Source organism: Toxoplasma gondii, chromosome XI, assembly GCF_000006565.2.
Source record: "Toxoplasma gondii ME49 chromosome XI, whole genome shotgun sequence".
NCBI lineage: Eukaryota > Apicomplexa > Conoidasida > Eucoccidiorida > Sarcocystidae > Toxoplasma > Toxoplasma gondii.
Genome location: NC_031479.1, coordinates 4,109,702 through 4,133,042, shown reverse-complemented (window position 1 = coordinate 4,133,042; position 23,341 = coordinate 4,109,702). Strand labels below are relative to the sequence as shown.

Sequence of the window (23,341 nt, the reverse complement as noted above, 5' to 3'; positions counted from 1 at the left end):
ACCAGTGCTGAGAGCGACCGAATGTCTGCACTAGTTGTTAGTCTTCCAGTGGTTGTGTTCGACAACATAAGGCATCTCCCATTTTGTCTGTTCCTGGGTCATACACAGATTGCAGTGATGTTCGTGAGTCTGGAAGCACTTCCAGAATTGTTGGAATTGCTTGTGCTGGTGCTTTTTTTGTCCCACCCAAACCACAAATGTGACGGCATCAGCCGTCCATCGCATGATGTTTAGTCTACATCGAGGCCAAAAAATGCCGAATGCATTCCTGGCAAGCAGTGGAGTGTGTTGCCGAGAGCGAAGCGCACTGCAAATTGTACGCTATGTTCCGTCAACGTGTCAGAAGACAGTCAGTCTAGAACGTGCTGGACTCTGGCAGTAGGAGTGCAACGGCTCGAGAAAAGTGGTTTTGAACGAAGCATTGGAACGAGTTTTCGAGACATGACCAAGGTCCACGCTTTGCCTTTTACACCGCATAACGAGTTCAATTTCTTTACCCCTCCTCAATTCTCCTTGAGCTTGGACGAGAGTACATTTAAGCCTGCAGTCGACAAGCCTGGCAAACAACAAGAACAACACAGAACACTCGGTAGCCGTAATGCCTTCGCCGACATGCATCTGAATCTTAACTGCCCAACAGCATCTTCAATCCGGACGTCTAGCTCGCAAAAACGAAGAAGCAAAATTCAATGTATGGTCTTCATCTACAGATGGAAGCCTTGCCTCGCTGCTGTAAAACAGGTAGACTATTTTCTGGTAATGCCGCCCTACAGCTGTGGAACCGTCTGACAGCCTGATCACCCCGGCGTTCTGACACCGTAGCCGAGGCCACAAAACGAATGTGTACGCATATGGTCTTCTTTGAACAACTGTGATGCTACTGTGCCGGTCGAACTAAGGATCATCTCATGCGTGTGAGACCCAGAAATCTCAACTTTCAGTTTACAGCCTACCTTGTGCCTGGGCACTTTCGCGTGCTTGCTTGAGCACGTCTCCTTCGAGGACTTGCACAATCTGAAGTGACGAAAACAGCCGGAAAACACAACAGAACGGTGTGGTTTTCTTCCTGCGAAACTGTCCGACGCTATCACACATGTTTGCACTCTCCTGACCAGCTCCTGAACGCACACCGTCTACAGCGCCTTGATTCCCCCTTGTAGTACGCATGCATCTTCAAAAGTTGTGTATCAGTAAGGAGGCTCGGTGGACGTTTGCAACCATGTAAAATTTCTCCGCATGCATCCTTGCGAGAAACTCCAAAGCAGTGACACAGTGACCCGTCCTCAGCAAATAAGTACGGGCAAAACACACTCGTCCATTACATGGTCGCTTGTAGTTCAGTTGGCTACGGATAACTTTTGAAACTACGAGGACGACGGCGCACACGGAAAGGACAATCCTGGTGACAGCCTATTCTCCGCCAGGTGACCCGAACCATCTTTCCGTCATGCTGGCACACAGAACTCGTAGCCGCTTTTACATCTGGCAAAGTCTGTCCCATACTGTTTCACATGCTACGATCCCCTTAATGGGTTCCTTCGATACAGTGAGCAGATGTTGAAGAAGCCAAAAGCCCACTGAACCCCCTTTGATGCGCTCGTGTTCCGAGTTCCCGACAACATTGCACCGAAAAGGGCAAAAACGACCATATTGTCTTCGCGATTGAACAACCGACTGCCTCTCTTGACATTCGTACCTGCTTCTCAAGGTTTTGTGCATTCAGACGCCGGGACGCTTGGAGAATGTCCGTTGCAAGAAACACTCCTCGAGACGCCAGAACGGTGGACAGGTGGGGGGCCAAGACAAGCCATAAGGCCTCGATGAAAGATTGTTTTGATTGTCCCTTGTCTTGTCCAGTGGGTCGCTCTGGAGATCCGGCAACTTCCCACGTTTCATCTGCTTGCTTTACGAGGCTTGACAAAAGCCGCTGTGTCTGTCTGAAAACCAGCAGAACGCCAGTCCAATCTGTGGCCTGTCTTCCAGACATCTTCAAGAGATGCGCTGGCACACGAGACACTAAAAAAAGCACCGCCTTTCCACACACCACTCATATATCCTCCTTGCACTGTCAGGCGAACGATGCCGACCTTGAAGAAAAGGGAATCCTTGTTCTCAAGCAAGGGAAGAAAAAGGGTCCCAGTGCTGCGCTAGTCAATTGCAGTCTGTTTTTCAGAAAGGGATTCCTTGAGTAGAGGCAGACCGAGGGGAACACCGCTCTTAGAACGCAACTAGAAGACTTCTCTCGTGCTGTCACAACAATCACCGATACCGCGGCGTTCTTGCTCCGTCCTCAGTACTCACACACAACCTCAATGTACACACAAAGAAACGGAGTCTGGCACAGCTGGCGGATCCTGTCCCCTGTCTCATGAGACTTCGCTGCGCGAGATCCCTGGTCGGTTCTCTACCGGGTGGATACAACAAGGCTCATCGCGTAAAATTTTTTGGAAATGTACTGTGGACGGGGGTGGCTAGTTTGCCGTCCTGAATGGCATTGTTATACTTACGGGTGGTCGACAAAGCTGCGTAGCGACGTTGCATTGTTGCTGAGTTCCCCAAGAAGAAACTGAAGAATCTTAGGGCCTACGCATGACGCGAAGAGCAAGAATAACAACAGAGGAAGGAACACTATGTTAAATTCAAGAGCGTAGCGTTCCAGGTCGCCCCCACGAAACTATGTTGATGCTTGCACATGTGCGCGCACATGCGTACAAAAACGTATATATATATATATATATATATATACACGCATGCGTGTGCGCGTATGCAAATGTATGGGTGAACGATAGTGTGCACCTGACTGTAGCTAAGCTCGTGCTTTACACGGTGCAAGGCAAGAAAGGCTCACGCGATTGACTTCAGCTTTGAAAAGCAATAAAAGGGTCAAACTATCCTGTCAGTGTCTACCATGACAGATGACATCAGCGAGTCCCATGCTTGATTGTATTTCGTCTGTCTTTGTTTTCCGTTATCGCGCCACAATAATAGCCAGTTGGCTTGGATGCCATCAGCGCCTACAGCTGTGCGCTGTTTCTTTCTCATCAATCGCTCTGCGTCTCCTTACTTTTTGTAACCTTCACGAACTCGAGGAAGACCCGCGACGCATACTGGTTTTCGAGCCAGTCTTTGAAAGTGCTCTTCCGTTTCTCTGTTTCCTCTGCTGCGTCGTCGCCGCCTTGCTCGCCACCGCTCTCTGAAGGCTCTGCGTCGGCATGCTTCTTCATTCCCACATTGGTCTTTCGCAGCTTCTTCGGAGGCGAAGAAAGGGAACAGTCGCTGGAAGAACGCCCAGCCGTCTCCTCCAGTTCTTTCTCGAGCGCCTCTACGATAGGGCCCCGAAGTTCACCAATGCGAAGGTCGAACGGCTTCAGACTAAGAGGCAGAGACAGACAAAAACGGAGAAAAGGCTCCAGTGAGTGAGACGAACAAGTGGGCGCGGGTGGCGAGCGCAACCGTTCCATCCGAATTCGTTTCACCCAAATTCATCCTCCTTGGGTACGTGGAAAAGCATCTATGCTTTCCTCGCCTTCTCCCAGCTCCGTGGAAGAACGGCTTCCCCCATTTACGAGGAAATCCGTTTTGTGGCTAATCTCGCAGCCCAACGAGGCTACGTCCACGTACATCGAAGTACCAGCATCGCCGTAATTCGCCTGCCCTTTACCGTTGCGTAACGTCCTAATCGGCGCAAACACTGGTTGCAACAGAATACATAGAAACACACATACAGGACGTATCTTCGTTTCTAAGTCGGCGCGTGGTGGTCTCCGGTGTCGCGCCCCTACCTGGTAGGAGCAGGAAGCTGGAGCATCTGTCGAGTGTGAAGAGGCAGGTGTTTGCACGGCTCAGACGACGTGTCTAGAAGCTGGAGGAGAACGAAGTAGCCTTGAGGATCGAAGGCAATGGTTCCCATGTCCTTCGTCAGTTCCTGGAATTCGACAAAAACAGAAACGTAAGCAACTTCGACAGCCATGTTCTACTCAAAACATGCACCTCAGCAGGCTCTTGGTGGTGTGGCTTTTTGTGGGATATCAAACGTGCCACTGAATCGTGCCACCTATGTGTCTTTTTGAGAGTAGCAGCACATGCATATATATATATATATATATATATATATATGTATGTGTGTATGTAAAAAGAGAGAGTTATAGAGCGCTACACAAGCATACATGAAAGTCAGTATATCACACTGAAATTACAGATAGAAGCGGGCAGATAGATATGTATTTGTACACATATATACTTCATATATATGTGTACAAATATCTGCATGGCTAACGCGGACAACCTGAGAAACGCTTCCCCTTCTGACCGAAGCAATACGAATGTGAAGCCATGTATTTGAAGTGTCTAATGAGACGCTCGCTGAAAAGAACTGAAAGAGTCATCGCCATGACAAGTGACGAAAAGCGGCCTGTGTGCCCCGACCTCTGCTCTCACCTTGATGAGGACATCCCGAAGAAGTTTTGTATCATCTACAGTGCACAGAAGGCGAAGAACGAGAAGGTAATCGACGGGATTCGTTGTCATCGACACCATAACCTTTTTCATCTCCTTCACAATAGCCTTTCTCTGCTTCGCTGTCGCGTAGCCTAGAAGGCGCACCATCGCCTGAAGAAGCCAGAAGAGCAGAAGCCGATAAGGGCGGCATCAAAGGCCGAGCACCAATGTGAGAAGAAGACTGCGCAGGCGGGGCTATGAAGCGACGAAGAAAAGCGAAAAGGAGGAGTAGACGAAAAACAGGTCGTGAGACAAAGGACAGCGCAGAGGAATCATATACGCGCACAAGATATGTCGACACATAGGTTCCCAAGGGTTTTGGTGGCTGACAGCGAAACGCGATTGTGATATGTAAAGCTCTTATAACACGAAGTATAAAAGCCAAACCTAAATGTAGTCTCGAGAATCCATTTAGCGTTGAATTGTCACAGATGACCTTCGAGATTCCGAAGGATGAACTGGCGTAGCTGCGCTTACGTCTACTCCATCTTTTGTAGAGGCAAGACGCAGGAACCCCTCGACAGTCATCTGAAGTACGGCATTTATTTGTTCCTCATTTGCCAGCCTGGAAAGAAATGAGAAACAACACTGTCGGCACTAGAGCGCAGAGCTTCCGACTCATTCACCACGCGTCGTTGTCCTTTCACCTCTGCACAGAATCTCTGTCCCGTATCGGATATTCGCGACGTCTTCTACCCCACACGCTGTCCGTATTCGGAGTTTCGTGTGACACCTGACTCCAATGTTTCCATTAGATGCGTCGCGCGAACCTGCCCTCCTTCCTAAGACAGCAAACGCATTTGGCATCTGTGCATTTCCCGCAATTTTGAATCTCCCGCGGGATGCATCCCTCACCGCGTGTAAATCTTCAGCATGCGGTGCACGGGCGCCTTGTCCAGAAGCTCCTTGTCGACAAACTTCTGAAGCAGAGAAGCAATGTGCTCTGTAGACAGCAGCCAAGGACAGAAAGAATGATCCGTAGACTGGTGGAGAGAAAACTACATTCTCAGAAGAAAATCGAAGGAGACGGAGAAAGGCATAAAGAACTTACACAGTATGCGAATAACCAATAGAGAGGCAAGCGACAGTGAATTCACAAGTACAAATATATCCGGCTTTGTACGGAGGATATGGAAATGTCTTTGTATCAATCTATATTGGTGGTTCGGAAATCGTTTTACCAACACCTAACGCGATCTCCTATTTCCTAGTACCATGAGTGAACTTATTTGGTTTCTCAAATTCAGAAATAAGAAACATTTTTTTCACAATATTAGATAGAATTTTACGTGTTCATTATATAATTTAATAGATATTATATTAATTATTTAACATTTTAAAAGAATAATGTAGAAATTAATTTTCATTTTAAATTTAATTTGTAAGCTTCTAGACAAGATTTTAATTCAATTCAAAGTTATTACTTTCTGGTAAAAACGAAAAACTGGAAATTTTGAATAAAATTTTTTTAATTTCATTTAAAAGAAAACATAAACATTATTTACCTAATTTAGAAAAGATATTTAAAAAGTAATGGTATTTTTGATTTTTAAAATGAAAAAAAAAAGTACTTCTAGTTACCAAGTACCACAACTGATTATGTATAAAAATTCATTATTTAAAGTTATTTCATGATTAGTTAAAGCTATAAAAAATTCATCAAAAAATAAAATAGAGCAACGTTTCGCTTTTAATTCGAACATAAATTTTCTTGATACAGATACATATCAGATACATATATATATATATATATATATATATATATATTTGGATGGATCGGTATTGGTTCTTCTGCATCTGTGGCGCAGAAGAGTAGAATACGCACATCCATTTCATTTTTGTGTGAAACGAAGCCGCCAGGAAAAACGCGGCTTTCCTCTCACTACGCAAGTTGCAGGTGGGCAACGTCGCACGCAGAGGCGTACAAGGAGAACCCACGTTCGGCAAGGAGAGAGCGTAAGGACGAGAGTGCTTGACGGATAAAACGAGGTAACGGCTTGGAAACAGCGAAACGCGACAAGCGACCAGTGAAGAGAGAAGGCGAACAGAAGAGCAGACAGGACAGGAATCACGTGACGACAAAAAGTGCTCTCGCCCCTCGCCAGTGAAGACTTTAGAAACCACTGTGAGGTGCAGAACGAGCAGGCCATCGTGGAAGAGACCGAAGCGCGTTTGAACTGAAGCAAACAAGATGGTGAGGCCGTTCCGGCAAACTATGTAGAGAAACCTTACCCATGGTCAGTTTTCGCGTCTCAACGTCAAACTTGTCAAAGAGGTCAAAGAAGGTCGGCGCCTCTTGATAGTCCGGATGTCGCACCATTGCCAACGGAGGAAGCACGACAGCGTTAAGCATCTGCTGTTGTCTGCAAAAGCAAGGATACATGGGGCACTGCATGCGTGAAACTTCCTACCGTGTTATCTACCACAAATATCCTGTGCTTGTCTTTGGTGAAGCACAAGATGCACATTGACTGTTCGCATCATTTCCCAATGTATTGACAAGTGCATATACATATATATATATAATATGCATACGATGATTCTCTTCGATACAGCACTCGGTTCACTCGCCAGGCCTCGGCGTGTCGCTTGCATGCAGTCGTGGATCTTCGCTTCCTCCCACAGAGTCAGTTTCTTCCTGCAGCTCACCCTTTGGCCGATTTCGTGGAGGTGTACACATATTCCCAGACGCGGGCTCCAAACTGAAAGCAGAGAGATATTACAGCAAAACGGACATTCAAGAGATACAGTCAGGAAGGTATTTGCAAATATATATATATATATATATATATATGTATATACTTTTTTACGATAGCAGTCCAAATAAGTCGATATATATATATATATATGCATACATATAAATGTACTCGCGTGAACAGGGAACGAAAGATTTACGGCCGCTTTAAAGGTACCATAGAGAGAAAAACCAGCAAATGTAGGCTGCATGTAACGAGGAAAAAGTTGAGATATTGACAGGGGTGAAACGCGGCAGCGCTGATGCTCCAGCAAGACAGTCCAGGACCCTCAACCCTCGTTGGTATGTGTGCTGTATTTACCTTGGAAAAGAAGATCTCTTTGTTTCTCGAGAGAAGCTGGCTGATTTCCTCCTGTGTTGCCCTGTCGCCGTAGAGATAAAACTTCATAGCCACCTGGCACATCGTCTTCCCCATGCACAGCTCCGCAAAGTCGCCTGGCGAATTCATCAGCAAGCAAACAACATACAACACAGAAAGACCTATACATATATATATATATATACATATACCTGACATGTAGGTGCATACAACCACAGTGTATGCATATATATACGCGCATGCATACATTCATTTCCCCATCGACTGTTGTGTGTACAGACAGCACTAGATGCAGGCATTGGTGCACAAGCACGAACTTTTAATATATATATATATATATATATATATTATTTCCCTTGTAGCGTGAACAGAACTGTGTATATCCATCTACAGAGAGAGAGAAGAGAGATGCAGTGAAAGGCGTCCACGGTTATACATGGACGCAGAACATGTTTGCATGTATACGCTCACGATCACTAGCGTAAAGAGGACTTACGAGCCACAAGCATATACGCGTATATCGATGCGCATGCATGCACGTACTTAACGCGCAGATATTGGTCCTCTGTGTTTACTAGGATGAACGTTGGTAGCTCGGCATAGGCCTTTTGAATGAAGCAGATCCCAGTGATTCTCTCGAAATAGGAAGAATCGTGTTACCTTTCAGAATTGTCCACAGCTGCTGGCGCTGGTCTTTGCTGCCAAACTTGAGCAAGGCTTGGAGAGCGCGAGAAGTGCAAAGGTGGCGGTCGCCCTGAAAGACAGGCACAGACTATGAAAGAGAAATCTCTCGTGTCTCTGATTTCGGAAGTCCTCTTCCATGCACTACGGCAGGGGCAAATGCAGCGAAGCACTGGATTGCTTGTATTTCATAACTGGACTCACGTACCGCGTCCTAGGCCCCCGCAACCCAGAACGATCTCGCCGGCAGAAAAAAGGCTTCACCCACTCACAGGCAACGCGATTTTCGCTTTTTAGAAAATGTCGACATCCTGAAATCGGAGTATGTTGGGAGACAGAACTCGTGCACTCTATACACAGCACGACGGAGCCCCCACCCTCTCCGAGCTTCTGCTTCCCGCATCGTTCAGAGACTCTCGCGAGTCTGCAGAGCTCTCGCGAGGTCGAGAGAGAGAAGAAATGGGGAGGAAGCGGACGCAAAGTAGATGATGCATGAGAAGTGAACGAGGTTGGAGGCGCACAGGGGAAAGACGCAAGAAGCGCAGAAAACGAGAGGGGCAAGGCACGGAGGCGAATTGCAGACAGAACAGGGGAGTGAGAGTCATTGCTCGAGAGTAGCAGATGCAGCATCGACTGTGGTGAGACGACAGAGAAGCATGAGATGGAACCTTGAACACTGGAGGCTGAGAGAAAAATAAAGGTGCCACAAAAGAGGACATGCATGGACAAAAAAGTCCGGCAGTCTAAGGGGGAAAAGGCCCTGAACTGAACATGAGAAGACGCCCAAGAAGAAGACAGAGACGACGGCGAGCAACACCGGGCGTTTCTCGACGGGAAACCTGGGAGGAATTTGAGGCAAAAACAAAGGCACCGAGAACACACATGCATCGGAGAAAAGGTAGACCAGTAGGAGCAAGTTCCGTTCTGAGTTCTTCGACTGTCTCACCTCGCTGACTCTCGGAAGGATGAAGTCGAAGAGATCTTTGACTCTTTCGGCGACTTGAGGTGTGCCTGAATTCTGTTGTTCGGGACGCGTGGCCAGAAGGTGTCCATACAGTCGAAAGCACTGCTTGATGTATCCTGCGTCCTCGTTCCGGTGGCTGAGTTTCATTTCACTCATCAGTTTCCGCTTTTTGCTTACGGAGAGCGACTCGACTGCCGCGCTCGCGTCTTGACTCTCTGCCGCCTGTTCGTTTCCTTCTTCTCCTTTCTCGCCACAAAAAGCTGTTCCTGTCTTTCTCTCCCCGGCGCCCGCCTGACTTGTCTCTGCCTCCTTGCCAGCAGCCTTTCCGGTTCTCCCAGTCTGTTCGTCCAAGTACTCGCGAAGCTGTTCTTCGAACGATTTCCTCTGCTTCGCTGGCTTCATCCCTGACCTCGGCTTCGGCTTTGCTCTCGCCGCAGAGGCGCTTTGCCCTTTCTCGACGGAACCCAGATTCTTCGTCTGAACGGAAGCCTTCTGCTTCTTTCCTTTTTCTTTTTGGAACGCCCACACCTTGAGCTCGTCTCCATCGGACGTCCGGCTGGCCTGGGGCGTCTTCTTGGCGTCTCTGCTTCCAGCAGCTTTCGCGTTCTTCTGTTTCTGCTCTCTGCCCTTGTTCTTCCCCGAGGCATGCGGCCGGAACTTCTTTCCCTGCTTCTTCACGCTGAATCTCTTTCCACCTTCTGTGGATCTGTTGCCGCTCTTCGTCCTGCCTGCGGGAGCAGGAGACTCTTTCCTCTTTTTCATTTTGCCTTTCCCCCGCAGCTGCTTGCCACCCGCGCCGGGCCCCGCAGGGCGCCGGTGAAGCGCCGGAGCCATCGGGTGTGTAGACACTGCACAGCTCGACGGGTGAGTGGAAAGGCTGGGAAAAACGCTTCCAGCAGGTTCGGTGATTTGTTCTCACTGCGTCTTAGTCTGGCAAAATCTACTTCAGCGACAGTGAGCCTTGAGAATGTGCTATCGCGACATGCAAGGTGGGGTAGAGAGACAGCAGATACGTGAGGAAAGAAGAGAAGACTGGATTGGTCGAAAGAAAAGACAGAAATGAAGGCAGGGGTCTCTGAGAGGGGTCAGGTAGAGGAGAGCGCGGACATCACGTTTGCCGCCAACGGAAGTCGCAATATGAAGTAGGATGCCACAAAAGGAGAGGGAAGGGAGGGAACAGGAGAAAAAAATAGATCATCAGAGACAGTAGAAGGCCTAGGCAAACAGGGCAGAAGAAAATGTGAGATGGAACAAAAGACTCTTGTCAAAGCATGCAAAAAAGTTTTCTCTTGCGACCGTCTCGCGTTGAGTGTCGAGCGCCCACATCAACGGCTTCCAGTTACCGAAGGGCAGAAGGGGGGCAAGCCTGGAGAAAACAGAATCCAGAATGAATCGAGCAACATGTTAGAAAGAATTGAAAAGGAAAAGTGGCGAAGAAAGCCGTGAAGCAAACAGAAAATCAATGGGGAAACGGCGAACCGAGAGGCAAGAAAAGTCGCTTCGCTGGCTGTTTGCATGCATCGAAGCCCCGACGCGAAAGGGGAAGAAGGAGACATGCGGTCCACGCGTAGAGACTAGTGACGGCTCACAGAACGGAAGTGATTAACTCAGACTGGCTTTTGAAAATTCAGGGTGCTAAGAAGCAACTCTTCTTTTCTCAGAGGGACCAGGTGCCTCAAAAGCTGAACGGGAGCAACTTGCGGCGACCTCCAGCATCGTCGGGGGCCATCTGCATGCAGAGGCCTCAAGAAAGACATTCTCTCCAAACCGCCACAGGTGTTCCAGTCCACGCTTTTCCGCTTTTCTGGTCAAAACAGAGGGCCGGGCATCCCATTTCAGTGGCGAACAGGTCTCTCCGCTTCCGAAAGAAGACAGGCGAGGCTTCAGAGATAAGAATTCATGTGCATGCACGGGAGATACGCTTTGTGGGGAGTCTCTCAAGTGGCTAGAGGAGGGTCGACGATATTGGCGTTAGACAGAAAAGCGTCTTCACCAAGTAATACACCTGGATCAAAGGGACATCGGTGCCCAAACAGTCTTCGCAGAGAGAAAGGAGAGAGAGAGTTGGAAGGAGAAGACATACGAAGCAGAGGAGAAAAGTTTGTCCAGTTCGCTACCTAGCCTTGCCCGCGAAAGCCACCCTGTATGTTTTGTATTTAAAGAAAAGAACGTTTGCATCCACACAAGACCTTCGGCATGCTTCTGAATTCCCGGAGAGCTCCAGAAGGAGCGAATAAAGAGGGGAAGGGATCTTGCACAGAACTGTGCAGAAAAAAACCAATCCAGTTTGGTTCAGTGTCCCTCATTCTTAGGATCTAGTGAGGAACGTCACGAGTCTCGTCACGCATTTTGTCATGTCCTTTTCAGACATGAACAGAAAGCCACAAATCCTTGATGTTCATGCCTCGCCCCATTTGCGTTGTGGTGCATTTGGCGTACACGGCGCTCTCGGTTTATAAAGAAGTCACTTAGATGCTTGTACACACCCAGATAGATCCACGCACTCGCTTCAACACAAGGAGTGAGAAAAAGGACGACAGAGTCAATGCCTCTCATCTATGGAAGGCGTTTCACATATGAAAGTGTAGGCGTCAACCCAAAAAAAAGTTTGTGGGGTTTGCCGACAACGGCTTAATGGATAGGAATTCATCTCCGAATATCAACATCCACATTCTCACTTAGAAATGTCCAACAAGTGTCAATCTATCTATCTATATATATGTATATATATGCGTATTCGTTTCCATTTACCCCATATATGTATATATATGTATAAATAGTCCTATTCCTGTTCCTTCCCCATAACTCCCATATATGTATATATATATATATATATATATATAATATATACAGAGAGAGAGAGAGCGAAATAAACACACATATGCATGTGAGGCATGTGTTCACTGTAAGAGGGCACGGCTCCTTTTGTTTTATTTGCTGAGGAATCCGTTCAGTCCCTTTCTCAGGACGAGAAGAGCGCACCAATGTCCTTCAAGGATGTCAAGAACGAGGTCGATGGTAAAAAACGAGGGGGATAACGCAACGGAAGAGACACATTCAAAATTCAGGATAAAATGTATTTATGAGGCGCGCAGTGCATCATGTGATCGTTCGACAGCATTTTTTCTGGGGGACTTCGATGCGATTTGGCGTGTGTCGTGGTTTCAGCATCAGTTCACGAGCAAACATGTCAGCTATGCTTGTCTTTGCCAATGTCGTCTTTCTTGTCGCGTGGAACAACCTCGGACACCCAGCAGCGAAGCAAGAGAAGGTGCCAGCGAAAATGTCGCTGCGCGTCCATACTTGTTGGGATTCGGTCCATGAAAACAGCAGGGCAAAGACCCTACAACTGGTGCCTGCACTCTATCTACCTTTCCGTAGAGAACCGCGAAAGTCTCCACATGTGCATGCATCCACATCCACACACAGGCATATATACATATATATACATATTTAGACATACAAAGCATGCACATGTGTATATTTGTGTAACCAGAGAGAAAGCAAACGAATCAGTGGGGCGAACGACTGTTCACGGACGCCTGGAGTCAGGAGATGTACATGTGTCTATACGCTCATGTGTGCAAAGAGAGCAGCGTAACCGTCACCCTCGTCGGATTTCTATTTCCACTTTTAAGGTCTTTTGTGTGAACAGCTCCTTCCATGCGTATGCCCTCTCAACGGTGATGTCCTTTTCTCTTCTCCTTGCTCTTCCGTTCCTGCGCGCTGCCGTCCTCGGCCACCATCTCCTCGCCTTTCCGAGTTGTCTTCTCCGATGTTTGCTTTGCGTTGTCTCTCTCAGGCGGCGACCGCGGAGGGCAGGAAGATCCATCCAAGCCGTACGGCTTGATGCGGTGCCAAGTCATGAATGAAGGCTCCTTCTGCCAGGCGGGAATGCCGCGCTGAGCACGAAAAGACACGCATCAACCACTGAAATTCGAATCTCTGAGCTTCAAGCTTTGAATACCCTAATGGCAGGAAGAGAAATAAAAAGAAGTAACCTCCGAGTTTCGATCTTTTCAGGAATCTCTTGAAAAGTCCAACACATGACTCGACGTTCTTCATAAGTGCTTGCGGTCAGGCGGCCGAATACAAACTCTCACTCGCGTCCGCAATAAAGAGTCCCCTGAACTGCATGCACAGTCGTCGTGCATGCAACGATGCATCCCGTCCATAACCCAACCAGAGCAGCGTAAACCGGCTTATGTCGAAACACACACACAGGACCTATATCTATATCTCAATATATACACACCGCGTTCTCATATCTACATGCATACATGCATACATTCATGCAAGTATATATACATATATATATATATATATCAGCATGCGTACATGACACAGTTGTGGACCGGAGAAGTCCTTGGTTTCTCGAAGCAAAAGAGACCGAGACGGAGAAAGAATGTCTCTGCCGCTGCAGTTTGGGCCTTTTGTGTCGTATGTGAAGTCAAAGCGGCGTCCTTACCTCTTCTCCGAATGTCGCGTTGCCCCGACCGGACGCCCGGGAGTCTTCATGTCGCCGCTTTTCTTGTGTGCGTTCTGTCGCCGCTTCGCAAGGCTCCGCCTCAGACTCCCCAGCCTTCAGAGGCGCCGTGCATGCAGCGAAATGCAGCGTGCCAAGGAAGCGGTGCTCAGAGAGAGGCTGGGTCTTCTGAGGGCTGCTCCCTATGTGAAGTTCGTCACCCAACGGCGCCTGGTAAGTGACCCTACAGCGCGTCGGTCCGTGCGACTTCTTTTGACTTGACGGCAGAGACACAAGTACCTCGTCAACATTCGCAGCGGAGGCGCCGCATGGAGGCTCGGCCTTCAGAGTGTCGAGGTACGACTGCAGAAGAGCTGAAGTGAAGAAACGAAAAAACGAAATGTGGAGAGAGAACGGGGCGATTGTGCGAGACGTCAATTCACATGACAGGGACAGCGTCTCCACGCGAAGGAAAGAGACAGACTCAGCCTTCATGGAAAAAGGAAAGGCTTCTCGGCTCTAGTGTATCGCTCTCTCCCCCCGCGGCAGACACAGAGACAGAAGATCACGCACAAACGTCCACGAACGGACGTCACCTCTTGGAAGCTTGCGCATGGTTCTCTAAAGTCTTTTCTGAGAAACACAAAAAGAAACAGGGCGTCAGTTTGTGCCGAGCGCGTCTTTCGATCTAGCAGTCGTTGTCTCTGTGTCCGGTTTTTCTACGCCTGGATGCACTGAGGAAAGGTATGATCTGTTTGAGCGCGCTCTTCTGAGAAGCGATGCATGAAGGCAACCCACAAGCACAACTTCAACGGTCTGAACGGCTTGGGTGTTTGAGGACATTTCCACTCTTCGCCACCAGTTGACATCTCTTTTCGACAGGATAAAAAACAAAAACCATGCAGTCTGCGTGGTGGACTGATAAACTTATCTCTTCCGCGTTCCGCCTGCAAGTACCGTAAACGGAGACGCTTCAACGACTCTACGACCTGTCTCTTCGCTTCGAGCTACCGAGTGCGATTCGCTGGGAAGTTCTCGTCTAAATGTATAGTCAAACGTCGATTAAAAGTACAGGCAGGCACAGTTGATCCTTATGCAGTTTGTGCTCCTCGACTTCTCAGTTTTTGTGAAGGAGCTCTTCGTTTCCAGCTTGTTCAAGCAGGTTCAGAGAGTCACGTTGTCTCCGCGCGGCGCGCATGCAGTTGCGTCTCCTCCAGAGTCGCGAGCGGCCGAGTCACCGATCTCAGGATCGTTTTGAAGGTACTCGAGCTGGAGGCGCAGTCACAGTGTTGAAGACGTCTCCACTCACTTGTAGGGTCTGCAGTGACAGACGCGTCGAGAGAAAGTTTGAGAAGTTTAACGTTGGGGGGGAGATCGTACGCAGGAACGGCGTAGCCCTCGCCTTCCTCACTGTCGACATCGTTCCACGCAAACGCGGCTCCTTTGCATCGAAATCGGTTTTCTCTGCTGCGTCCGAAGCCGCGGATCCAGGGAACGTCGCACGCGGAACGAGCGTCTGGGGAGGACGGCGAAGACCCGGCGCGTAAGTCAGTCTCGGGTGTCTGTACAGCGTCGTTCTCGTCTACGCCGAAGCCGCGCTTGGCTTTTCGCTCGTCTTGCACGAACTTCTGGCTACTGGCTTTCCGCGTCGCTAGCCTAGAAGTCGTGCGAGAAGAAGAGGAAGAGACGCTTTCGCTGTCAGAAGGAACATCATCCCACTCGTCTTCTGAGACGTTCATCAAACGCTTGCCAGACGGCAGTCCGCTGCTCTTTGGGCGCGTCTCGCGTCTGCCCGTCGCCATCGTGCATGCAGGCTGGGGGTCAAGGGAAGAAAGGTGAGTCTTTCGCGCCGAAAGGAAGCGCTCCGGGACGAGTGTGGCGAATCCCTCGTGGAAAAGAGAACGAAACGCGGAGTTTCACGGACGGTGACGAGGCTGCAGTCCCCAGAAGGCAGCGCATGCACAAAAAAGCGAAACGCTTACGGGTTGTAGCGGCGCAGCAACTCACAAAGGCTCACAGCGAACGACATGCGTCTGTTAAACGGACGGCGCGCAGAATGGGGAACTACAGCATCCGTAGGGGTGACTGTGGAAGGAGAGGAAATGCACAGAAAATGGGAGAAGTGGACAGAGAATGAGGGCAAGGGCGACAGTTGCGAAGAGACTATCTCATCCACGTGCGTTTTCATCGCAGAGAAATGCTGCGGAAGCGGTAGGCTCAGGGAGCATGCAGTCCCGAGCCCCCCAACTCGATACTCAAACCCTGTGTTCGCTGAACATGGAGGAACCGATGAGCCGCAAAAGTGGAAGAGACAATCGAGACGTCGAAAGACGCGAGGAACCAAGAAAAACGAGCACAGAAGGACTGAATAACGACAGTGCTCTCGCACAAAACGGCGCGCGCATGCGCGACTCGCAGCGCCCTGCCGCATACGGGCGCATGCAGGGGCTTGACGCTGCGCATCTGTCGAGAACAGACCTGTGTCTAGTTTTTCTGTTCGCTTTTCCTTTCGTCTCTTCGTTTGACTGGATAAAGATAAGGCGGGGAACAGAAACGACATGGAAAACGACCGGCTGTCTGTCGGCCTGGCGGCACTCGTCGGGGGTTTACCGTGAATTCGTGTCTGCTTGTCTCCTCTGTCTCCGTCTCCCTTCAATGGTCTGAGAACTCCGAGGGAAATTCACAAAAAAAGGAGAGACAAACTGGTCAAATCTGTGCATGGAGACAGGAGCTTCACGTGCCACTACACTAACGCCTCTTCACCGGTTCGTCTACCCCTCGTCTGCCTCAGCAAATGCAGTGAATGCCTCTAAACTTTTGACGGACTCTGAGGAGGTTAAGACGCCTACGTCTGTCTGTCTCCTGGTTCTTTTCTCGTTGATGAGGCCTCTCCAGTCGAGAGCGACTTTGGAAAGCAAAAGCATACTCCCGTAACTTCCAGGACGACACAACTGCGGAACAGTGCCATGTTGACTTCGTCTACACTAGCCGGATCGACGCCCGCGCATATCAGAACAAGCGAACAAGCTTGTCCATAATTGTATCTCCCATATATCATTCGATGTGTGTATGAGCATTTACCTATTCGTATCACACCAGACATGCACAAGATCCACGTCCTTGTACTGTGTAGCAAATCTGCTTTCTGTGTGGATTTACAAGTGGTGTACGCTGCTGTACGCGACTGAATTGGTAGGATTTTTCCATCACGATGCAGCGGCTTTCGAGTTTTCCGTGTCTGTTCTCTGTGTCCGGGCGTCTGTGTCGCGGCTGGTTCTCTTTTTTTGCTGCTTTGCCATGTTTCGTCGTGTGTCTGTGTCTTTTCTCCTGCGTGTGTGCCCCTCTCTCTTTGGCAGTAGCCGTGGGGAGACCGTCCTCAGCGCGAGCTTCCACCAGTCTCGCCTCGCCTGGTATGTCTTCTCCTGTCTCTCGACTTGGTGCCCGACTTTCTCTGCTCTCCCAAACGCGACTTTCGCGTTCTCGAGAATGCAAGGTCGCGGCAAGCACGGCTGCTCTGCGCCGCTCTTGTGAACAGTCGCTTCTGCGTCTCCTTCGGTCTCCAGAGGATCAGACGACAGAGACGAGACAGGCCAATAAAAAGCGGAGCGGTTCGCTCCGCCCGCCTGGCACTTTGTTTCCTGCCTTGCGGCTTGCGGGCTTCATTGCTTCTTCGAGTTCCGAGGTTGTGACGGAAATGAGCCTGGGAGGCGAGTGGAATGTCGAGGTGAACCTCCAGCTAGCGGTCTCGGAGCTCGCCAGCCAGGTGTATGGACACCCCGGAGACGGGGGCACTCAAGGTGGAGCTGGCTTCTTCCGCCGCTGGTTGTCGATCGGGCAAAAGGGGCAACGGAAGGATTGGCAGAGACATCCGTTTTTCCGCGCCCTTCTCGAAATGGCTGCCCGTAAGGACCTCTCTCTGACACTAAATGTCAACAGAGAGGGCTTCTTGGCAATCGGCCGCGGCGCCGATCCGCTGGCGAACCAACGCCACCCGTTCCCGCCTGCTGTCTGGCAGCTGAAGAGACAGCCGTTCGCTGCGCTCTCCGTGGAAATCGAAGTTCCCTTCCCCGCAGACGATCCCGAGTTTATTCTTGTCTTTGTCGCGCCAGTGGAGCCTGGACGCTTTCTCCCGTCTTCAGTAAGAGTGAACGAAGGCCGAGTCTTCGTCGCCGTCTCGCCTTTCCTACCCTGGCAAAAAATCGAAATCGGCAATTTCTCCATGCGCCCGAAAACTCTCAAAACCATCGTGGATCCAGCGCTGCTCTAACGCTGCCGTAGAAGCCTCAGAACAGAATGTGTGACTTGACCACGGAAAATATCCAGAACACTCTGCATAACTCCAGAATTCTTTCCGTGCACCCAGTGGTTACTGTTTTCATATGTGTGTGTGTATACGTGTGGATTTCGTTTGTAAATACAGGCGACATAGACCTCCATGCAACTCGACGACTAATGTTTACCCTCGAGATCTATCTGTGCCTGCGTGAAATGCGGGCTGTACAGAACCATGTAACCTATGGAAGGATGTCAATATGCAAGTGCGTCAGTTCACACATGTGTATGTGGGTGCATCTGTGACGAGGAGTGTCGTCAGGGAGTTGGCCAAAAACCGAACCTTTCTTTTTAATTTCTGAAAGCATTATGCTGCTAACTGATCCCCTGCTGCTCTTGGCACACAGCCCGCCAGACTTGCTGGGCCGTTAGTTGTTCTTTTCTGAATTCTGTCGTCACAAGGACGTCTATGATAAAGCGTCACCTCAAGACAGTCCCGTGGTAACACGCGGAACTTCTGAGGAAATATATAGCTTGCCCACCCCACAAAGCAGAACACACACAGATTCAAAAAAAACGGCGATCTACAACCATGATGTGTATGATTCAACACTCTTCCATAATTCCATGCATCAGTATATATATATATATATATATATATCCCCGCGCTCACACGTGGTCCGTCGCGACGCGTGTATATGTATATACCTGTATTTTAGTAAGTTGGTAAGCATAGTTTCTGTTTGTTCTGTCTGCACGAGTGTCTCAACCGTGGGCTGCGCACGCGCTCTGTTCAACAAGTGTGTTCTCTTTGGGCTGTCCACTATCTTGTGGCAGACTAGGTAAGAAGGCATGCCTCCGAAGCGGAATCACGAGGTTAAATGGAGAGCTGCCAGGATCACCGGCGATCCGCGATTTGCTTTTTTTTCTGTCGCTTTGCTTTCGCATCAGTGACGAGAATTTACATCCGTTGTGTTTGTTGTTCGTTTTTTCGCCGTGTCGACTGGATTGTCTGTTCAACCCCGTTGGTCGCGGCACGACGTGCATGCGCGTCTCTGTTTTGTGCAACACGTATGCGTCGCCTTCCAAATGCGATCCAGGACCAAAAAAGAGTGTGCGGAATGCATTTCTCAACTTTAAAAAATCCGAGACCACTCAGTTGCGGACCCGTCGCCTCGTGTCTCGCGAAATTCGCGCTTTGCTTTCCCCGCTTTTTCTACTCGCTGATACCCCACGTTCGCTTCCCGCTTTGCCGACTAGTGGTTCTAATTCCAGAAGACCGCAAAATGCCACTCGCAAGCGAGTCTGTACGCACATGCGCTCATGCAGGCGCCTTGCCATGCAGAAATACGGACGACACCATGACTGTCCCCCGTCTTTCCTGTACCCCATATATACCACAGCCGCTGGTCCTCATCCCACGTTACTCCACTTATTTCGCGTCTTTATTCACGGGTTTCTCCGCAAAGATCGCTGTGCACTGTGCACGAACACACAGATGCACCTACAAGTCTAGACTTCGCACACACGTTTTCGGGTGTCCACACACACTATCAGAAAAATAGGTGGGGCTGCTGTCTGCGATCGTACCTTATCCCGTCACAACAAAGGACATCGTCGCATCCAGCTACGCGATTTTTTGGATATTTTGGGTTCTCGCTTCTGCAAAAACTCAAAAAATAAGTGGGATCCTCACGCAAACCGACCTGTTGTGGAAATCGAGCTAAGATCGGTGCACGTTGCGAGCAAAGTTCATTCGGTGAGTTCTCTCCCCTCATCTAGATCACCCGCTTTTGACTGACATGTCACGTAGCTAGCTCGTCCCCGCCACCCCCAGACTTTGTGATCAACCTGTTTTTTCCCGGCGTCGGGAACCACGGGCGCGTCCTGGGTCGAAGACCGACAACTCTAGACTACCGCCCCTCGACTCATTTTCTGCCTGAAGAAAAGCTCTTTCTAGATCGACTCAAACGCACACGCGCCTCTGCGTCGATGTCTCCCTTCAGGAAACTCCTCCGAGCCTTCGTATGTGAAGGTGGCCGCACCCCCCCCCCCAAGTGAACCTCTGCGTACATGTCAAGCGTCGTTGCCTCAAGCGTCCGTGTGTGCATACACGTCCAGTTGGCGTCTTTTACGGCGATTCGCTTCTTGCCCTTTCACTCCTCTCTTCAGCGACTTTGTCTTCTCTACTCGGCGCTGCGCCGTATCGGCGCGTCCACGACCTCCCGCAAACATCCGCTTTCACTTGCGGTTGCGCAGTTTAGCCTTGAAAGAGTACCACGCGAAGTTCCTCTTCACGGTCGAGTTGGAGGCCAGGGAGGAGGTGGAGAGCGTTGTGGGAGAGCTGCTCTCGAAGCGTCGGACCTCGTCAGCAGAGGCCTCCCGGGACTTTCTCGGCGACGCGGCCGAAGTATCTGAATCTGCGCCAGAGAGCGAAGCCAAGCTGCAGGGGTAGGAGCTCGTGGTGGAGAAGGTGGACGCAGTCGACGTGCTTTCTGAGCTTGTCTGCGGCGAAGCATCCGTCTCCAGAGTCACAGGCAAAACGTTGATTCCTCCTACAGCTCGAAACGCCCCCTCAGCCCCGTGCCCACGTCTTCGCATGAGATTTGGCGCGCTGTGGTTCTTCCCGAACGAGACCTTCTTCTCCTTCTGAGGCTCCTCGGCTGCGTCCATTCCACGCTCTTCGTCTTCCTCCGCTAGCGTCTCCTGCCACTTGAGCGTCCCCGTTCGCTTCATTGCAAAGGTCGCCTTATGTTCTGGAACCTCCGGGCACTCACCAATGTGCAAGCTGGAAGTTGAAATACGCGTGGACTGCGTACTGTGAGACAGAGGGTGTTTTATCGCCTCCACCAAATCATGCAGTTTGTGGTGGTGGGAAGACCACGCAGAGTCGCGCAGTTGAGCCGGCCGGCTCTGCTGCTCCAACTGCTTCGCCTTCTGGTGACTAAGTGACTGCGGGGGAATACTCGCAAAACTGCCCCGCCGACCCGTGTGCGGTTGCTGACCCTGAGACCCTGTACAGACACCGGAACAAGGTGCACCCGAGGAGTTTCGAACGCATACCTCTACGGCTTCTCTGTGTAATGTCTTACAAACGTCCACTCACGCATATGCATGCATGTGAACGCATCCATGTAGAGTTTGAAGAATAGGCAAGCAGTAGATAGTGGAAACAGCAAGTCGCTCCGTAACGGGAAGGAAAACGCAAGGTGTCAGAGGTAAGATCTGTTTCCTCTCAACGAACAGACGTACGCGTATCCCTGTCCAGGCACCGTTCTCTATCAGAGCGCGCACACCCTATGCGCATTTCACAAGGTCAACAACTCTAACTAACATTCTTTGTTTCGGTGCGTTCAGCACACCCACGAAAACATTTCTCGCCTCGATTTGATATTCTTCGTCTTCCCGAACCCGGTATATATTGCAGCCTCCTGCAGAAGCTGTTTATCCACGAGAAGTGTCTTTCACTTACAAGACTGGGTTCTTCTGCACTGGGAAGAGACCAGCTGCGCCATCGACGAGCTGTACGAGCCGTGGTGTGCGGCCGCTCGGCTCAGAGAGGCACTTCCCATGGCTGCATGCGCGCTCGAAGGGGTCTGCCGCGGACCGAAGCCTGGCGAGGAGCAGAGACGCTGTTGCGGCAGAAGAAGGCCCTCCCCACACATGGAGGAGACAGGAGAGGCATGTCCCGGCATCTTTTTTGTGGTTCGAGATGTTCTTGAGAGTCCTCTGGACAGAGAGGTTTACGGATTGAAAGGTGGAGGCAGGAAGTCAGCGAAAAAAACGAAGACGTCACTGAAAAAGACGCTGCGGCAAACGCGGCAAGCGCAAAGGTGGGTGGAGAGACCGAGTTGGCGGGAAGATGTTCGAGTCGCGACAGCGAAGGGAGACACGGAAAGAGAGACGGCCTGTACGAGCCAAGAGGCAGGGCGACTCCGTGCTTCTCCTCGGGGGCTCCGGGAGGGAGACCGACGTTCAGAAAAAGAAGGTAACGCTGCTCACCGCACCACACGAGGGCCGTCCACAGTCGGTGCTGACGCGAAGTTGGAGAAGTCGTGTTAGGTCTCCCCAACTGCCTGGCCGCGAAAGCTCAGGAAAGAAAGTGGGTACGCGCCCCGGTGTTCAAACACAACAAAGGCACAACTGTACACTCAAAAAGCCTCACGTTTCTTTACCAATCTTCAGCGACCGCACAAATGCACTAAAAAAAGTCAGAGAACGGCCCTCGACCGAGCGCATGCGTGCGTGGGCAACGAGGGCACTGAGGAGAGGCAAGACCAACAGCTTAATTTCAGATCCACAGAAGATGGAAGAGGCAACACAGAGAGAAAGAGATTTGTCAAACCACCTATGCATGCACGGACCCGTCCGAAAGACGAGAACTCTGAGTTTCTCTACGGCACGGGCTTCTCCAGCAAGGCAGTGTAGGGAGACACGAAGTCTCTCTCTAAAAAAGAAGACATCGTGTCGATTCGGTTCATCAAAGATACGAAAAAACGAAGGACTCGAGTCCAGAAAGACACGTCGGTAGGAACTGAGAACCACGCAGACAGTTGCGGCTGCAGAGGGGAACGAAAACGGTCTGTTTGAGCCACTACTACACAGGCACCAGAACAGCCTTTCCTCTTGGCAATAAGCAGAGGTACATATATATATATATATATATACGGAGAGTTGAGACGCCAACAAGAAACGCCCGGCGTCTGACGAGACACAAAGCACAGGCAAAGAAATCCAGGAAGAACTTTCACGTCCACTTGCTCGGCTCACTGAAACAGAAGAAACGCGCGAGCAAACGAGCAAAGACACATGAAAAACACACTTACAGCCACGGTGATGCAAGCGCACGCAAGCGAGTATCTCTACGAAGCCACATCTATGTAGACGCTTGAAGTGTCTTGTCACTCCCCCAGAAGAAGAACTATATTTCCCGGTATTCGGGTTTCCCGCAGAACGCCCCCATGCAGAAGAGTGGAAGAGGAGGGTCTTCGTCGACAACTGCAGCCACTTGCTGAGTCTCAGAAGAGGTAAGCGATAGGGAAGGAGACGCAGCTGAGAGGTCAGGATGCAGCAGTTCAAGAGTCGGCAGAAGCTGAACAAGCAGCGAGCAACGAGCAACGCACCCAGATTTCCACGAGTACGGAATCGAGCGAAGCTCTTTTCAGACTCTATTTATAAGCAGCATCCGCCATACGGTAAAAGCGACAAGGGAGACTGACTAGAAATTTGGAAAAGCATCGTCGACGACGAGTGTGTGGGCATATTGTGCTGGGTGCGCAGGTGAAACCCGCACGCAAGGCCCTGGTCGCCTTGATGGGAACTCTCTTCTTCCATTGTAAATTCTCGAATCAACGGATGACACGAAACACTCGAATCTGAAAAACACTC

General features: G+C 50.2%; 5 protein-coding genes across 5 annotated transcripts; 2 read left to right on the top strand and 3 right to left on the bottom strand.

Annotated features, from left to right (window-relative positions):
* Positions 1-392: 392 nt before the first annotated feature.
* Positions 393-10,575, bottom strand: TGME49_314480 (hypothetical protein). The gene is made up of 14 exons (XM_002364607.2): positions 9,199-10,575; positions 8,232-8,325; positions 7,554-7,687; positions 7,147-7,199; positions 6,730-6,860; positions 5,353-5,440; positions 4,975-5,062; positions 4,438-4,608; positions 3,783-3,925; positions 3,065-3,372; positions 2,508-2,583; positions 1,697-1,937; positions 954-1,014; positions 393-556 (listed from the first exon to the last, which is right to left on the bottom strand). Exons 1-14 carry the CDS (start codon positions 10,048-10,050, stop codon positions 504-506), a joined length of 2,493 nt encoding a protein of 830 aa, XP_002364648.2. The 5' UTR covers positions 10,051-10,575; the 3' UTR covers positions 393-503.
* Positions 10,576-12,114: 1,539 nt separating this feature from the next.
* TGME49_314470 (hypothetical protein) lies at positions 12,115-16,363 on the bottom strand. The gene is made up of 3 exons (XM_002364606.2): positions 14,991-16,363; positions 13,685-14,055; positions 12,115-13,118 (listed from the first exon to the last, which is right to left on the bottom strand). Exons 1-3 carry the CDS (start codon positions 15,481-15,483, stop codon positions 12,894-12,896), a joined length of 1,089 nt encoding a protein of 362 aa, XP_002364647.1. The 5' UTR covers positions 15,484-16,363; the 3' UTR covers positions 12,115-12,893.
* On the top strand, positions 16,166-18,572 carry TGME49_314460 (hypothetical protein). Its single transcript, XM_002364605.2, has one exon. It carries the CDS (start codon positions 16,893-16,895, stop codon positions 17,946-17,948), a length of 1,056 nt encoding a protein of 351 aa, XP_002364646.2. The 5' UTR covers positions 16,166-16,892; the 3' UTR covers positions 17,949-18,572.
* A 42-nt stretch (positions 18,573-18,614) lies between these two features.
* On the bottom strand, positions 18,615-23,159 carry TGME49_314450 (hypothetical protein). The gene is made up of 2 exons (XM_002364604.2): positions 21,426-23,159; positions 18,615-20,967 (listed from the first exon to the last, which is right to left on the bottom strand). The coding sequence occupies exons 1-2, from the start codon at positions 21,646-21,648 to the stop codon at positions 20,195-20,197; spliced, it is 996 nt and encodes a 331-aa protein (XP_002364645.1). The 5' UTR covers positions 21,649-23,159; the 3' UTR covers positions 18,615-20,194.
* Positions 21,754-23,205, top strand: TGME49_314440 (hypothetical protein). Its single transcript, XM_018782820.1, has one exon. It carries the CDS (start codon positions 21,816-21,818, stop codon positions 22,482-22,484), a length of 669 nt encoding a protein of 222 aa, XP_018635373.1. The 5' UTR covers positions 21,754-21,815; the 3' UTR covers positions 22,485-23,205.
* The last annotated feature ends 136 nt before the right edge of the window (positions 23,206-23,341 follow it).

What these genes read in the sequence shown, in the direction of transcription:
- TGME49_314480 (XM_002364607.2), bottom strand. Translation starts at nt 10,050, where the DNA reads ATGGCTCCGGCGCTTCACCGGCGCCCTGCGGGGCCCGGCGCGGGTGGC. An exon ending in GCTGTGGACAATTCTGAAAG is followed by an intron (nt 7,688 to 8,231) that starts GTAACACGATTC and finishes TGAATTCGCCAG; the next exon opens with GCGACTTTGCGGAGCTGTGC. An exon ending in TCCACGAAATCGGCCAAAGG is followed by an intron (nt 6,861 to 7,146) that starts GTGAGCTGCAGG and finishes TTGCTTTTGCAG; the next exon opens with ACAACAGCAGATGCTTAACG.
- TGME49_314470 (XM_002364606.2), bottom strand. Translation starts at nt 15,483, where the DNA reads ATGGCGACGGGCAGACGCGAGACGCGCCCAAAGAGCAGCGGACTGCCG. An exon ending in TGTCACTGCAGACCCTACAA is followed by an intron (nt 14,056 to 14,990) that starts GTGAGTGGAGAC and finishes TCTTCACTTCAG; the next exon opens with CTCTTCTGCAGTCGTACCTC. An exon ending in ACGCGACATTCGGAGAAGAG is followed by an intron (nt 13,119 to 13,684) that starts GTAAGGACGCCG and finishes TTTCGTGCTCAG; the next exon opens with CGCGGCATTCCCGCCTGGCA.
- TGME49_314460 (XM_002364605.2), top strand. Translation starts at nt 16,893, where the DNA reads ATGCAGCGGCTTTCGAGTTTTCCGTGTCTGTTCTCTGTGTCCGGGCGT.
- TGME49_314450 (XM_002364604.2), bottom strand. Translation starts at nt 21,648, where the DNA reads ATGCCGGGACATGCCTCTCCTGTCTCCTCCATGTGTGGGGAGGGCCTT. An exon ending in GTGCAGAAGAACCCAGTCTT is followed by an intron (nt 20,968 to 21,425) that starts GTAAGTGAAAGA and finishes GTGTCTGTACAG; the next exon opens with GGTCTCAGGGTCAGCAACCG.
- TGME49_314440 (XM_018782820.1), top strand. Translation starts at nt 21,816, where the DNA reads ATGTTCGAGTCGCGACAGCGAAGGGAGACACGGAAAGAGAGACGGCCT.